Genomic DNA, 16,915 nt, shown 5'->3' with positions numbered 1-16,915 from the left:
CAGCAAATATAAGGCAGAAAAATAAAAGGAAAAACTCAAAAACCTCAAGGAAAAAAGTTTAGAGCCTAAGCCCAGTACTTCTATAAAAAAATCAACTGAGGAGAAATTGAAAGGTTTTAAGGAAAATGATTCTTCAGCTCAGGCTATGATTGAAGAAGGAAACCAGAGGCTAAAACAAGGACTCAAGCGGAAATCTATGGCTGATATTGAGGCTGGGCAAGCACTTATTGATGCTGGCAACAAAAAGTTAAAGACTTTGCAGAATGATAAATGAATCTAAAAGCAATGCTGCATAATTTTTGAAATAATTTAATGTAATAGAGAGAAGTAAATAAAATGTTAATTATTGAAAAAGTCATTAGTTTGATAAAGTTAATTTTTTAATGTGGTTTTTAATTTTTAAAGCAATAATAAGGTATGTATGATTTTATTGTCACCATTCAGCTGCGGAAAATTGTTTACATATTTTTTTATCAAATTTTTATAGTGTTAAATAATTAAGTTTTAAAGTTATTCATATATGATCCGTGCTTTTCAATTTAAATTAGATCTTTTTTGCCCTATTTTTTATTCCAGAAAATCCTATATTTTTTTTCTAGAAAATCCTATATTTTTTTCAAAACAATCCTATTTTTTTCTCATTGGTCACTTCTACCCCTGATGATGGTTAAAAGCTCTCTAAATTACTTCAATTATCCATGGATGGACCCTATGTCAATTGGAAATTCTATTAGAAGCTTCAGTGTGAATTTAGAGAGAAATATTTCCACCAGGTCATATTCATTGGCAGTTGTGGATTACACATAACGAATACAGTGGAAAGTCGCGTATCCGGAATCGGCGGGACTTTCCGAAGTCCGGATAATCGATTTTTCCGTATAATAGACCCCCCAAGGTAAACAGAGATTAAAATGATCTGAATCTAAGAAGCAGAAATTAAATAACATTATTTTTCGGGCAATAATGTTTTAGTATTAGAATGATATCTAATCAATCAAAAACAAAATATTAAAAAAAAATAATTATTGCTATTATAAAAATAAATATAGGAAACTAAAAAAATTTACAGTTATGAAAATATTAATTGCTCTCTCCGCCATTTTGAACTAGAACGTTTCAAGCAAGAAGGGGAAATTCCCGTCATTCATTCATTAAGGTGGGTAGGTGAAGAAGCAAAATTCATTTCCTTCTTACTTGTCATTCAAGTTGAAGGGGGGGGAAGTGACAAGTTCTTATTTTCTCTCCTGTCATTGGCTATCAATCAAGCATAAAGGCGTGGCATGCTGATTGGGTTCTCTTTATTTTTTCTTGTGTGACTAAAGGGGATTCCCCCTCCACTTTAACATTTGCTGTGTTTACCCTTTTCACAGTACTTCTTTCCCTAACACTTTATCAAAAAGGTTCCAGGAAATGCCTCTTTTACTAGCCAGCAGCACAGGAAAGAAGGGGGGAGGGGACTCAATTGTGCTCTTTTGAAAACAAATCTCCCCCCCTTCCTGCATTCCAGAGGAGGAGCGTTTGGTAGATCTTCTGTTCTCTTTTCAGTTGATTTATGGGTTTAATGCATAGATCACTAGAAGCTAAGAAAGGAAAAAACCTGTCAAAATACTTTTTTTTTTTTAAGAGAGTGGGGAAGATGAAGAAATGTTTATTTTGATTGTTAAAAAGTGTCCGGGAAATTGACCCTTCCGGAAAAGGGACATCCGGATATGGGACGTTACACTGTAATGCTTTTAAACATGGTGAAAATGGGATATGTTCCTTCTAATTTTTATTTTCAGAAAGAATTGTTGCTGCATAACATTTAGAGAAGGTTGTGTAAATTATGGATGAATAATTTCAGAAACGATGTTTAATAGAGGAGAGGAGGGGGTTATGGAATAGTCATGGAATATGGAATACCTAAGATTTAGCTCTGTCTTTCATGCAGCCTTCACATGGAAATACACAGGATTAAAGGATTTCACCATTAACAACTCATTACCATTTGTTATAGATTGTGCTGAAAATGATTTTGTGAATTAATATCTAAAACCAGTAGGGTTGTTTTTAAAAAAATATAAATTTTAGTCCATAATACATATACTCTCTTCTCTCTATATAGGAAAAGCATTTAGGTATTATATTTGAAATTAATTATTGCCACAACAAGCATTGTTGCTTCTAGTAAAATAGAAGAGAATAATTTTTAAAATTGGTCTTAGATTAAGGCAGTGGCGTAGCGAGGGGTGGGCAAGGGGGGCATCATGCCCCGGGCGCTACTCACAAAGGGGCACCAAATGGTCCGCAAAACAAAAAATTTCTGGATAATTTTTTTTTTTATTATAATTGATTTCTGGAAAATATATTTTAAATTAGTGCCAGTGTAATATAATAAATGTTAATTCATAAATATTATTCATAATATTTAATTCATATTATATTAAATTCATATTAAATATATTTCAATATTTAATTCACGTCCTTGTCATCGCGCTCTGCTTAGAATAAAAATGAAATGTTATTAAATGTTGTATATAAGTTTAATGTCAGCATAAATTATATTGTTTATTTCACTATGTTATTACCTTTCAAGTTCAAAGCATTCTTGGTAAGTAATAAATCAAATAAGATTACTTACTACATCTATTCGACGATTCTATTATTAAGTGAATAGAGTATGAAAAAATTTGTTAACAGGAAAATTTGTTGTTCTCATATTTGTCACCACAAATGAATTCATTTATCTTCTGGCGTCCCGCAGAGGACTGATCGTTAAGACACGGTTCCCAGCAGATCACCGATGTCAAGCATCACTGGCTGCGGTCAGTGTGCGGGTGGGTGATCCACTTGGGTCAGTCTGCGCAGGGACCGAGGGTGTGCGGTATTGGTCCTCGTTAAACTGTGCTACCGTAAAGTGCTCGACTTCGCGTGCAGGTCGTTGGGCTACCGAAGCGGGGTGCCATCCCCTCCGCAGAGGATCAAAATTGTGATGGCATGTCTTCGGATCATCCTCAGGGATGTTTCCCAGACCGTCGCCAATAGCCCATTGTGCAGCTCTAGTGCGACGTAAATGAACTACAACAACAACATCATCTTCTGGCATCTACAGTTCGAAATCAACTGATAAACGATATCAAACGAAATAAATATTATGGACTTTTGTTTGATTCAACTCCTGATATCTCTCATCGAGAACAAATGTCCCAAGTCGCTAGGCCGATGCTGATTTTATCAATAAGAAATTTTCCATCAAAGAATCTTTTTGAGTTTTATTGAAATACATGCTAAAGATGCAGCCTCGATCGAAAATACAATTTTCGAGAAATTAAATTACGATGAAATTTCATTAACAAACTGCAGATCACAATGTTGCGATAATGCTGCCTTGATGGCAGGTCACACATCTGAAACGCGATGGAGCGCCACCGGAGCGGTTATCGTTATCATCTATGGGCTATAGAATATAAAGGAACTAATAGAAAAATTAGCAGAGCACACTACCACTACAAGTGACAACAGAAGTGAAGCTACAATTCTGTTGTAAAATATACTAACCTTTAGTTTTGTAACTTTAGTTCATTTCTGGTACGAAATCATAAGAAGGATTGATCGTGTGCAGCTCAGATTACAAGATCCTAGAATGAATTTTAGAGAAGTGTTCCATGATCTTGAATCATTAGCGACTGAAATTTGAGACGAGCTCTGTAAGGAGGCAATAGAAAAAGCAGTCTCTTTGTGAAAAATGGGATATGGATACAACAATACGTGCCTGGAGAATTGGCTATGATGGTCATTCAGCAGAAAGTGAAATTTCCCCGCGTTATGGAAGGAAAGCACTTTTGATCGTCTCCATCAAGAAATGTGTAAACGATTAAGTGACTTTAATTTCAAATTTGGATTTCTACAAGACGTTGAAAATTTATTAAACAAGGATAATGTTGATAACGACATTGAAAAAAAATTGTAAAAATCCGGGTAAATTTTATAATACAGATTTCAATGTAATAGAACTTTTTATCAAAATATATGACAGCAAAATGTTACTCCGCAGTTGAAAAGAAATTAAACCTAAAACTCCATTAGAATTTCTTACTTTTATAATCAATCTCGAAAGAAGATGTTTTTCCAAATCTGAGAACGGCATTTCAAATACTCCTGACTATCTCAGTACCAATTGCTAGCTGCGAACGTTCATTCAGCAAATTAAAATTAATTTTGACAGATAGCCTAAGTGACCTAGCATTTCTTCATCAAAAACACGGAAAATTTAGACATAGTAATTAGTTTTATTAATGTATTATAATCATATGATTATTAAATATATGTATCTCCTTAGAGATAATAAATATTTAATTTTTTATTGTTTTAAACTGCGTGTTTCTAAAATATTTCTTTATAAATATGTAAAATAAATATAATAGATATCTTTTGAACTAATTCTAGATGATCATATACATTTCAAAATCTAGTCTTGTTCTCTCAACTACATTTTTTGTCTCAAATTTAAAGCCTAGCTTGAGTCTATAACTTTATTTATTTTACTTTGTTTATTTATTTATGTATTTGCGAGTATATTTACATATAATATTATATGGTTTTCGAATGGGAGGGGGGGGGGCGCTAAAAGGGTATTGTACCCCGGGGGCGAGTTAAGCTCGCTACGCCACTGGATTAAGGTCCTTGAAAATTTTGTTGAGGTCCTTGAAAAGTCCTGGAAAGTCCTTGAATTTCAATCTCATTATAGAGTGGGAACCCTGTAATAGGATTATTTCAAATAAAACTTTGCTGAAGGTTGAATAAGATACATATTACTGTAAACTAAATACTATGTATGTTTCTTGAATGTAAGGAGTTTACAGATGAGCAAAAAATATAATTAAAACAGATTTAATGTGGAAAAAAAGATGGGGAAAAATCTTCAAGAAGTAATAAAAAATATCTGATTGTGAAATAGATGATAGATTCTGTATGTCTTTATCCATCTATTAATATGTGAATCGATGTAGTCCCATTTTTTGATAGACAAAACTAAGAATTTCAGAACATGAAATGAGTTATATTTCAACTCAAAATTTTTTTAGAACTGATTAAACATTGCTTTAAAAAAAAAGCAGCAATGAAATTTGGTACTAATGTTTATTTTCTCTCTCTATTCTGCAGAAGAAAAAAAATGTTTTTTCAAAATTATATTTTATTTTGCCCATAAAAATTTCAGTTTTTTTAAAGAAAAATCCGTATTCGAGAACTTTGCATCCCCTGTAGGTTTCTTTGCGTACTTGATACTCTGCAGATTCGCTGTGATGGGAAGAATTTCTTTTTTAAGAAAGTTTTTTGATTCCGTTAGTGAAGTTTTAGGAAAGACAAAATATTATTTCAATCTTATGTGTTCTTTTCCTGTCTATTCGACACCAGTTATGTATATGCACATGCACGAATGCTGTTTGTGAGAATTTTTTTTCTTGTATCACTCATTATAAACTAAACTCATTGTAAACAAAATTCCCCATTCTTAACCTACAGGTCTACCTTGTAGATATTGATATGAGCATTTTTTTCTTTGCTTTACACAACTGCACTTTTCCCCGTGATTAGGTCATTGCATTTCACTTTCAGGCATGCTGATATATATAATAATCAATAAGAGTGTTCATTTTCTAAAAATTAAAACAAATATTAAATACAAATATTACAATTCTAAAAATTATTTTTTTTAGAAATTCCTTTTTGTTCCTTCAAAAATATTGGCAAAAAAGAAGGCAAAGAAAGGAGTGAAACTAGTTTCAAGAGTGAATTAATATTGCGATGTTTAAGAGTTAATTATAATTGCTTACAAAACGTGTTTTTTTAATTGAGATTTTTTTTGTTCGCAGAAATTTTTCTTTTTGTCTAAGTCTGTTTGATTTATTCTTAAGTGTTTTATATGTATAAACCATTAATTTTTCTGCAGAATGACACAATCATGAAATGTAATTTTATGAGTAAGTTTCTCAGAAGTGTAACAGATTTTATTTAATTATATATCATAAATATTTTCAATGTGCATATGAATTATTTGCATTAAAACTCAAAATTTTTTCAGTATCTTTATTATAATTTGCTAAATTGTTTTTCAGGTAATGGTTGAGAATTTAGTGGACTACGGTTGGGAGGAAAAATACTACCATGGAAAATTGGTCAATGTGCATCTCAGTGGTTTATACCTTGCATATGTTTTAAAACGTAAGTAGTTCATCACTTATTAGCAGTTAATGATTTTATCTAACAATCAGATTTTTATGTATGAAAATCCTATTTTGATAGCTTGAATGGATAACCTTACGTGTGTTTTGTTTTGTGTAGATAACATTTTAAGTTATAAAATCAGACTCAAAAATGTACTTTCTCTAAATACAAACTAATGTTTTTTCCCTCTGATTTTGTACCATTAATCTGGAACCACAATCTGGCAAATATAATCTCAATTGCTTAGGTAGGATATCAATCTTGGGCCCTTTAATGTAAGTTTCTCCTTTTATGTATCTCACCTAACCTTTGAAAATATTTAAAATAATCGAATTAATGTACACAATAATGAAATTTGCTTATGCTACGGCAATTTTATGAAAAAATACATTTTTATTTTAATGACAATCAAAAAAAAATTTAAATTGTAAAGTTGCAAATCTTTACGAAATCAATCAAATATCTCTCGATAAATTCAAATTTTAGATGATACTTTTTTTTCTACTATTCATCGTGAAAAAATTTAATTAACATTTGTTCTGTTCATTAAATTCAAGTCTATATTTTTGTTATATGTATGAACTCTGATACGATTGATAAAAATTTATATATTTGTTATTTACTTAAATGCATTATTTGCTATTTTATTATGATAAATAGCTCAGTGACTACGAGAAAATGCTACTAATCTGTCTTCTTGGGTAAAACATACAGCTGTCTATCAACTTTTCAAAGTTAAGAATCTTAGTCGTAATATTTCTTGTAATGTGATTCACAGTTGCATGAATTTTACATTTCCTCATGGGTTTTGGTTATCAAAACAAATGGAATCAATTTTCCAAATTTTTATTGTGGGAATTGATCTGAACATTTGAATTAAGATTAATATATTGGGATGTAGTCATTCTTTTTAGTTAGGGCTACATGTTTGTAACAGGTAAAAAAAAAATTAAAATTCATGGAAGATTTGTAAGAAACTTTAAAAATTGTGCGGAATACTTGATTCAAATAAATAATTAACAGTTTTTTTGAAATGAACATTGTGGAAACAATGAAAATAAAAGCATATAAAAAAGCTGAAAATTTTTTTATGCATTATTTTTATTGAAATGAGCAGAAATTTGGTACAAAATATTGCATAAATATTGTTTTGCTCTTCACCAAACATCAGTTTGGGGGCATTTGCACATGTTTGTCAACACAAAAGAGCAAGAAATTTTATTACTTACAGCAATGCCTTGTGTTATCCCCACATTTCAGTTAATTTTCTGATTATTGAGGACTCCAAGTATACATAAAGCATCTGTTTCCAATGGTATTCTTATTGTACTTGCATTATAATACTTGTTGTTATTGTATACTACTCTTATTTTATGTTGTTCTTATTGTATTTCAAGAGGTCTTATATACAGGGATGAGATTTTTCCGCTTTTTAGCGGATTTCCGCCTTTTTCACTTCTGTCTCTTGAATTTCAGCCTTATTATCAAAAACTCTGATTTTCTAAAAGTTTCAGTTTTTTAAATAAATGTTTCGCCTTTTCTGAAAATTAAGTCGTTGAAATAAAATAATTATATTTATTTCCAATTTGATATATAGATATAATGTATCGAAAGCTATATTGAAAATTCAAACTACATAGCTGCTAACTCTTCTACATATCTACTTATTTTAGCTTTTACGAGCAGAAAATAAGATTTTCTTAATTTTCCCCCTTCCGCTAGATAGCTCGTATTTTAATATCAAACTTCGATGTTCGTATTTACCTGATTTAAAAGTTGTTCACTGCGATTCTTATTCACGCGATTTCAATATCGTTCATTGCGTTTCTTATTTACGAGATTTAAAAATCCAATATCGCGATTTGTATTGAGGCATTTTTAAAATTCTATGTAACGATTCGTATTCACGGCGAATTTATCCAAAGTCGTGATTAATTTTTGTGGTTGTTATATTCAACATCTATTTTTGTACTTACATGTGATTTAAAAATTATCCTTTGGATTCGTATTCACGCCATTTAGAAATTATGCATCGTAATTCGTATCTACGCGATCTGAAAATTACGCATCATGATTTGTATTTTCACATTTTTGAAATCCAATATCGAGTTTCATTCACGTGATTTCTATATCGTGATTTATATTCACGCGATTTTAAAATCCAAGATTTCTTGTAAAAAGTAATTTTTTTTTGGAATTAGTTCCTATAAATGTGGTAGTTATTCTATCGACGATTCTTGCTATATGTAGGCATTACAACATCAGCGAAACTGGATGAGAATATGTTACTCATATTTTTGCTATAAATCACGATTTACTCCCATGAAAATTCAGCTTTTTTTGCCTTTTGGCCGATCTCATCCCTGTATATACCATAGTATAAGTTTAGTACCATAAACTTATACCATAGTATAAGTTTAGTACCAAATACCATAGCATAAATTTAGTATAAATACCATACCCCTAATAAAAATTAGTTACAAATTATCAATTTTGAAGGTTTGTAAAAGTAATTGTAAGTAAAAAAAAAAAAAAAAACGAAACTAACAGTTTAAAAAAATTTTTGCAATAAGCACGGGAATTTTTGCTGTGACAAACTTGCTACCCTTTTTAAAGTGGACAGTGAGTTACTTCACTGTAAGTATCTCAGTTTTTATTTAATATTTTTAAAATGGATTTTGGTTTGAGTTGTTTTTTAAAACATATGAGAAAATAATTTTTTATTCTCCAGAAATTATTTATAATTGAATGATATTTATTTATATTAAATTAAACTCCTCACATATGCAAATTGTTCTGTATTATGTTTGAATAAATACTAAGTGTGATCAGCAAATTTACTCTTTCTAAATCATTTTCACTTCCATATCTTTTGTTCCAACTGGTTAAAATTTGCATTGTTCTTTAGCAGCGACTAACAAGCCTGGTCTGGTGCGTGTTGTAAAAACTCGGCCACAGTTAAGACTTCTCATCAAAGATTACAAAAGTGAGGTAAAGGACATTGCCTTTGCTCATACTACATCTCAAGTAATTTTAGGATCTGTTGATGCAATGGGAGAACTTCTTGTGCACAAAATAACAGAAGAGGGGTCAGCCCTTTTGTATCTTTTTTTTTAAAATTCCAAATTTTGTTTGCACATTTTATGTTTTAGTAAAGCTCTTATACATATATTTGCTTTCCTGAAAAAAGACTTTTTCTTTCTTGTACTTTTATGTATTAACATAGTAATATTTTATCTAAATTTTAGTTGTTTGTATAAAAATTTCACCAAATTTGTGTGGTATATTTTTCTTTTGTTTGTTTATATTTGTCCAAACTGTAAGTTTCTTAACCTAATATAGATGCAATTTAGTTATTAGAATTGTTCGTTCAGAAGATTGGGTGTTTAGTGAATATAATCGTATCATCTGGTGCTTATTTATACCAGATGATACTGATAATAGTGAAGAGGATACTGCAGCTGATGATGTTTCTTCGTTATTAGTTGTAACTCATAATGAGAAGGTAATTTTACTTTTAAATAGTATTTTTACAAAAATATATTTATTTGACCTTTACTCTAGTAATTTTATATTCTTAATATTTCTAATTCAGTATAATATTTCAAAAACTAGTTAAAATATTTTTGATTTTTTCTATTTTTGAGCTTAGTATGACCTATTTAAACAAGAATGTTAAATTAGATTTTACTTCTGTGGCGAAATCATCGTACTTGATTCTAAAAGTTCATGCTCTGGCGAACCTAAAATATGCAATCTACGCTCAAAGTAATTTTTGTTATCTATTTGAACTGAACTGAAGTTCAAGAAATAAATCGCGGTAATCTCAAACTTCGTTACCATCGAAACCATTTTTGCGATACTTTGTTCTTTTTCTCTACTTTTCTTTACTTTTCTTATCTCTTTTTTCGGTAACCTGCCTTACGTTTTCTTCAGCTTTTACTTGTTCAATTATTCTTCTATGGTGTTAATTTTGTTAAGTTTTCATTAAAATTATGTTTAAATTTAGCATTTCTCCAAATTATTTATCTTTGGTGACAGAATCAACTGAACACGCAGACTCATAAATAACGCAGCCGTTTTCTCGCCAAAGATTGATTCCCCCACATTGGTGACCTTCGAACGTGATTTGATCACGCAAGTAACGCCCACTTCGCAATATCTTAACAATTACGCCTACTTCGATGGATAGTCCACATTGAACAGTTGACTTGCTATTTGTGAATGCATTATTCATCTCCTGCGCTGTTGCTTCTCAGTCTCGTCTCGAACATTCACACATCTCCTACACTCTCAACGCCTGCATACTCTCGACTGCTACTGGCAACACAGGAGCGACTTCGACTGTGATGTTAATACACCTCTCACATTCAGCACTCAAAAAATCCGGTGACTCTCTCCCGGTCATTCACAAGTACATCAACTAGTGAGATCTGCTCATCGAATTATATCCCAGATAAAAGTCTGGTGGGGGAGTATTGTGGCGTAACTACCACTACAAAAGTTTAACATTATTCACTAGTATATAAAGCATGCTAACTTGATTCTATCACGAGGTACCTTCTGATAGATGACGGTTGGCATAGTCGATAACTACGCCCCCCACATTGGGGACGTGATCCGTCCGGGGTCACCACTTATCTTTGGCGAGAAAACGGCTGCGTTATTTATGAGTCTGCGTGTTCAGTTGAGTCTGTCACCAAAGATAAATAATTTGGAGAAATGCTAAATTTAAACATAATTTTAATGAAAACTTAACAAAATTAACACCATAGAAGAATAATTGAACAAGTAAAAGCTGAAGAAAACGTAAGGCAGGTTACCGAAAAAAGAGATAAGAAAAGTAAAGAAAAGTAGAGAAAAAGAACAAAGTATCGCAAAAATGGTTTCGATGGTAACGAAGATTGAGATTACCGCGATTTATTTCTTGAACTTCAGTTCAGTTCAAATAGATAACAAAAATTACTTTGAGCGTAGATTGCATATTTTAGGTTCGCCAGAGCATGAACTTTTAGAATCAAGTACGATGATTTCGCCACACATCTTTAAGTGATGAGCTACAGTCATAATAAAAATAAGCAGTTTTTCATGATATTTTTTCTTCTCTTTATTCTTTTGCATCAACATAACCATTTTTCTCCGTTTTTTGCCATATCTGTTCAAAACTTTCTAAAAAGGACTTTTCATGCAGAAGTAAGGAATTGGCACTGAGTGTGCGAAAATAGTAGCCAATATCCAAAATTTTCATATATTTTAACCCTTTTTTTTAATCCCAAAAACATGAATTATATTATGTGAAGAAAAAAAAATTTATTAAAAAAAGCTTTGTATGGTATGAAAAAAAAGCTATTCACTCAAGTTATATTGTTATCAATATGTTTCATCTCTTAATCTGTTTCAATTTTTAGCATCCATTAAACATGGCTGAGTGTACATCTGATTTTTTATGTTGAAAATTATGAATTGTGCTAAAAATTGATTTTGGATTTGATTTTGATTAAAAATTGGATATTTACTTATTAGTTACCTATATTTGTGCATTTGCAAATAAAATTAAGTTTATGAAAAAAATTCAATGTCTCTCTAATTGCCTTTTCAAATATTTAAGTGTCTCGAGGTCTTCCTCTCCATGTAACGTAAATGTGAGTTAGTTACATCGAAAAAGTCCTCCATGAAGGCAAATTTCTCCCAATACTTGATCCAGGAGTTCCCTTATCTTCTGGATTGGGTTCAAAATTACAAAGCTGCAAAGTTAAACATTAGTAGTCGTAAACCCAAAAATTGGGTCTATTGTTCAACAACAGTTCTAAAATGTTAGAAAATAAAAAACATAATGGAGAACTTTTTTTTTTATTTTTAATTTATTTAAAGGCATCAAACATAAAACAACTTGATGTTAGACACTGTAAGTTTATTTGCAAAATATTCAACTCATTTTGTTTGTTTAATTTTTTATGTGAGATTATTTTTTAGTACTTATTTTTGTTATCTGCAGTGTTATTTGTAAAGAAAATATTTTTCTCAAACAGGTGTTAACAGTTTAAATGTTTTTTTTTTATCATTCATTATAAGAAATTTCTTTTTTTGTCATTTAGGCTGAGATATGGGATATTGATACTGTCATAAAAAAGTATGGGCATGGAAATTTGAAGCAAGAAGAAGTTAAATGTGGTGTCCAGGTTATTAAAGATCATAAAGAGGTAAGTAGGTTTAAATTTATAAATTAAGATTTATTTATTTATAAATTTAATCCTACTTTTTTCCTTAGCATTCAAGTAAATAAAGATCCAAAATTTGTTTCACAAATTGGATTTGGATATATTTTCTATAATATTATACTGTACATGCATTTAGTTTTGCTCTTTTAATATTTATTTTGAGAATTAAGAATTGCATTTTATAAGGCTCGTCAACAAACTGTTTTCATATTGTGTTGCTCTAGTCATCATCATTATTTCACTTTTATAATTCATGAATTGTGTGTAATTTTAGCCAATCGCAACTGCAACTTTCTCACCAGATGGAACCGCGATTGCCATTGCTAGTACTGATGGAGTCGTTAATTTTTTTCAAGTCAATATTCCTGAACAAGATGAGTCTCCAAGGTAGCTTGCTAGATTACATCTCTATCTGTGATGATCTATAGTGTCACGTTAAACCAATTGTTTTATTTTTGAAAAAAAAAATTTATAAACGTTTAACGTTTAAAAAGTGTTAAAATCATATTTTTAATATTTGCAAGTATTTAATTAGGGAATTACTATGTATATGATGTATTTGCCGACCTGTTTATGTATGTTAATCCTTTATTTTTTATTGCGAGATTGAAATTTCTGATATCGGGTGTATAAATTGTCTGCTAAAAAAATAAATTTGAATATTTTTAAAATTAAATATTTTATGCATAAGCAAAATTTTTTCAAGTTAAAAATAATTCACATTGTTGTTTCTGGGTATGATAAATTTGCCCTCAAATACATCTCCATCACAATTTGTTATTACATTTCCACCTGTGATGATCTATAGTGTCACTTTAAACAAAGTTTTTAGTTAATTAGGTATTTTAAGACTTGATTAAAAGTTCTATTTAACCTGAAATTGTTATATTTTAAAAAAATAAATAAAAATTCAATATTTAAAAACTGTTGAAATGTTTATAATAATGATACCTTTGCTTTCAACTAAAGATGCATAAGGCTATTATATTCAACACAGATGATTTTCTGGAATCTTTACACTTGTAACTTTATGGAATGTTTTTGAAGTTTTCATTGTTATATATTTCGAAATATTCTTAAATAAATTATGTTAATTTTTTTATTCTAAATTTTTTTTCTAAATGAAGGTTTCTGAAAGAACCTTTGTATATGAAGAAATTATGATGAAAGAAAAGGCAAAATTTTAATTAATTCTATATGACATATTAAGGTTTTTGAAAGGGGTAAATTGATAGTTATTCATATCGATCTCATTGTTTACAAGGGATTGATACTTCACGAGAAATGAATGTCTGACTTTATTACGTATGTATAAGTCGACCTTATGATTTTCTTACAATTTTAGGGGTTTATGCAGTCGAGTTATGCATGGAAATGAACGTTATTAATATTAAAAGTTAAGATTTGACCTTATATTTTTACAAAATCTATAATTTGATGTAATCTATTTCTTTTTTAGATGTTTACACAAGTGGATTCCCCATAACAATAAACCATTGTCATCCTTGTATTTCCTAGACAACCATAAGAATCATAAGCCAGAGTAAGAAATTTTATGAAGCTTTAGTAGCAGCTATTTTCATTGTTAGCTTACATCATTAATGTGAACATAGTTATAAGACTTGGAAGGGTTAAGTTTTAGATGTTTGTAAATAAAGATAAAATAATGTGGGAAAAAGCACAATTAATAAGACTAGCCTTAACCTATATACAGTAGTTTCAGTACAATGATGAAGCAATTTTTTCAGTGTTTGAGCACTGAATAAAAGACAGTTTCATTTTGTGTTTTGAAACTGAAGGAGATGCTTTATAGTACCATAACGATTGGTGAATATGTTAATTTATATTAGGAAAGTCACTGTGCATTCAATATTTCTATTTTTTCAGGAACTCAATATTGTTTCTTTTGCTTTATTTTATTATTTTTTTCATTTAACATATTTGTCAATTTGCTTTTTATTTTAGTTATAAACTTTTATTTCCCCTTTTATTTTTTTCTGACTATATCTACATTTAAAGAAAAATAATTCTTTTTGGATCACTTTTGCTTGCTTTTTTTAGACTATTGAGGAAAAATAAACTGTAGATGCTGTGTTACAAATATAGATGAAAATATTTTTTCTTAACTGGAGCAATAATGTTTCAAATTATGATTTCCTAATATTGCAGTGTTCAATTTTGGAAGTTTGCAGTGACAGGTGCTGAAAATAACACTGAACTAAAGCTTTGGAGTTGCGAATCTTGGAACTGCTTGCAAACAATTAGGTATTTATTTTTTTCCTTAAACTTTTGTAATTACGGTTTAAAAGTTTAGTTTGGTATAAATTTTATAGGAAATCTTTTTGTTGTCAAAATAATATAAAAAAATAGTAAATTTAGTCATTTATAGTTCTTTTATGATTAATAACAAAATTATTAATGAAATATGCTAAATTTTAATTTAGGTTTTGTAAACTTTTTGTTCAATGGAATCCATTAAAATAAATCACTTTTTTTTCAGGATTCGTCCTAATTCTGAAGATGTAATCGAGCCAGTTTTAAAAGCAGAGATGGATCATTCTTCAAAGTTTTTGTTTCTTTCTGACATCAAACGAAGAGTTAGTTTACATTTTCATATTAAAATAATTGACTATCATTTGTGTTATCCTATTATTAATGTACAGGTGAACATAAGATCATAAAGTAGGCGAACATTTTGATACTATGCTAAAGTTTCTTTGCCTGGTTTGAGGCAAATATAAAGATATGTACAGAAGGAGTAATAATATCAAGACCAAGAGTAATGCTATAAATTATATGTATAAAAAGATGGAAGAGAATTATGAAAAATATATTACAGTAGAGGATACTAGCATAGATAATTTCTCAATAATTTGTGGATTGATCAATTTTTTGTGGAAAACTAGGAAACAAGGAATTTTTTTTAAAGAAATTAAGTGGGAATTCTGTTATTATGCTGATACTGAAAACATGTTGTTTTTTTCCTCTGTTACGCTTAATTTTTTCCCACCTTGTTTTATACAAAGATGACTTTGTATGGCACCGCAAATGTTGTCTGTTTTATGAACCCTAGCTTTTGTGCTTCTTAATTTTTGTTAAAAAGGCAGCATTGATCTTTGCAAAATAAATAAATAAAATGAATACAATCAAATTTTTTTTTCTGGTGTGAATTGTTTCAAAAGTAAAATTTCTTTTTTTTTTTAGGCTGTATTAATCATGTACATAATGCAAGATCCTGTGTCTGGTTCTGCCATGATATGTTCTCTGTCTGAATATAGAGTATCTCTCCCAATCCTCAGTTTAGCCATATCCAGTATTAGCTATACAAAGTCCCAGTCTTTCTCAGAAGATAAGAATTCTGATGATGAAGGTATGCAAATGTCTGTAATTCGTTAATTTTATGCTATCAATTTAATATAAATAGAAATTTTAAATTTCTGTAAAGGGAAAAAAAAATTCACGATGAAATATAAAATATACATTAACATATGATTTAGCAATACGTATCTTTACCTCATAATTTGGATATATAAATGTTACACTCAGTAAACATTCAGAAATACAATAAGGAAAAATAAATTTTTTAAAAATTTTTTCTTAGGTAATAACAAAAATATATCCTTTGTTTAAAAACTGATCAGTATAAATTTCAAAGATTTTTTATGTAAATTGACAGTATTGGTATTTAATATTTACAACTTATTAGCAATTATCATACAAATAGGCCATGGGACAAAGCAAAGAAGGATGGCTAAAAATCAGTTTATGCTTGCCATCTCAGGCAACTAAAATATTTTGTATATATGTTTAAATAGTGCTTGTTAACTGAAAAACACTAAGTTCACCAAGAATTTTTTGCACAAGGTTAAAGTAGTACCCAAGATTAACAATTTCAAGATATTTTCAGTGTTTTGGCTTAGTAAAATACTTTTCAAAAAAGAAGATTGAGATTACTTTTTTTAAAATTAGATATGAAATTAACAAAACATTTCATGTTGGTAATATAATATCTTAAATGTTAATATTGCACTTAATAAATACACCCCGAAGAAAAGTATTTCATTATAATTTTTTAACAATATAAGGGTATTTATTTTGAGGAATATTCGTTTTCATATAAAAAGAGATTTTCCTGTTTATGTCAGTCTGAATTAAAGTAAGAAAAATTTTAATATTTTTTTTTATGTATTTAAATTATTGTGAAAAATTTTCGTCTGAAAAAATCACCTGATCATCTAAATTGTGTCAGGATTCCCACGGTCCTTAAAAACTGCTTAATTTTTATTTTGTAAAATAAGGGCCCTTGAAAGTACTTAATTTTGGTATAAGGTTTTTAAAAGTCTAATTTTTCAGCATCACTATACTTGTTAGTAACAATTTTTTCAGTCTTACAAAAATATTTATAACAAAAAGTTGTTCTTTATCACCTAGAATGAGACCATGCATCGAGGGTAGAGCAATTTAGAGAGACAAAAAGGGATGTCTGTGAGGGG

The 16,915-nt window shown here is 29.6% G+C and overlaps 1 protein-coding gene across 4 annotated transcripts in view; it reads left to right on the top strand.

The window, feature by feature from the left end:
- The window catches only part of Ge-1 (Enhancer of mRNA-decapping protein 4 homolog Ge-1), a 56,754-nt gene that overhangs the window by 15,069 nt on the left and 24,770 nt on the right, over window positions 1-16,915 (top strand). For 2 of the 4 annotated variants that reach the window (XM_087168184.1, XM_087168182.1), the window contains exons 4-12: window positions 6,096-6,201; window positions 9,116-9,305; window positions 9,547-9,709; window positions 12,300-12,404; window positions 12,697-12,809; window positions 13,882-13,965; window positions 14,592-14,687; window positions 14,923-15,019; window positions 15,627-15,792. In XM_087168184.1, coding sequence (XP_087024310.1) covers window positions 6,096-6,201; window positions 9,116-9,305; window positions 9,547-9,709; window positions 12,300-12,404; window positions 12,697-12,809; window positions 13,882-13,965; window positions 14,592-14,687; window positions 14,923-15,019; window positions 15,627-15,792 — 1,120 coding nt within the window. Of the gene's footprint in view, window positions 1-6,095; window positions 6,202-9,112; window positions 9,306-9,546; window positions 9,710-12,299; window positions 12,405-12,696; window positions 12,810-13,881; window positions 13,966-14,591; window positions 14,688-14,922; window positions 15,020-15,626; window positions 15,793-16,915 lie in introns of all 4 variants that reach the window. The other 2 variants (XM_087168183.1, XM_087168181.1) reach the window with 1 other exon arrangement.

Source organism: Parasteatoda tepidariorum, chromosome 7 (assembly GCF_982258835.1).
Source record: "Parasteatoda tepidariorum strain Cologne lab strain chromosome 7, Ptep-v5.0, whole genome shotgun sequence".
In the NCBI taxonomy this organism is placed as follows: domain Eukaryota; kingdom Metazoa; phylum Arthropoda; class Arachnida; order Araneae; family Theridiidae; genus Parasteatoda; species Parasteatoda tepidariorum.
Note: the sequence above shows the minus strand (reverse complement) of the source record. Positions and strands in the feature narration are given on the sequence as shown.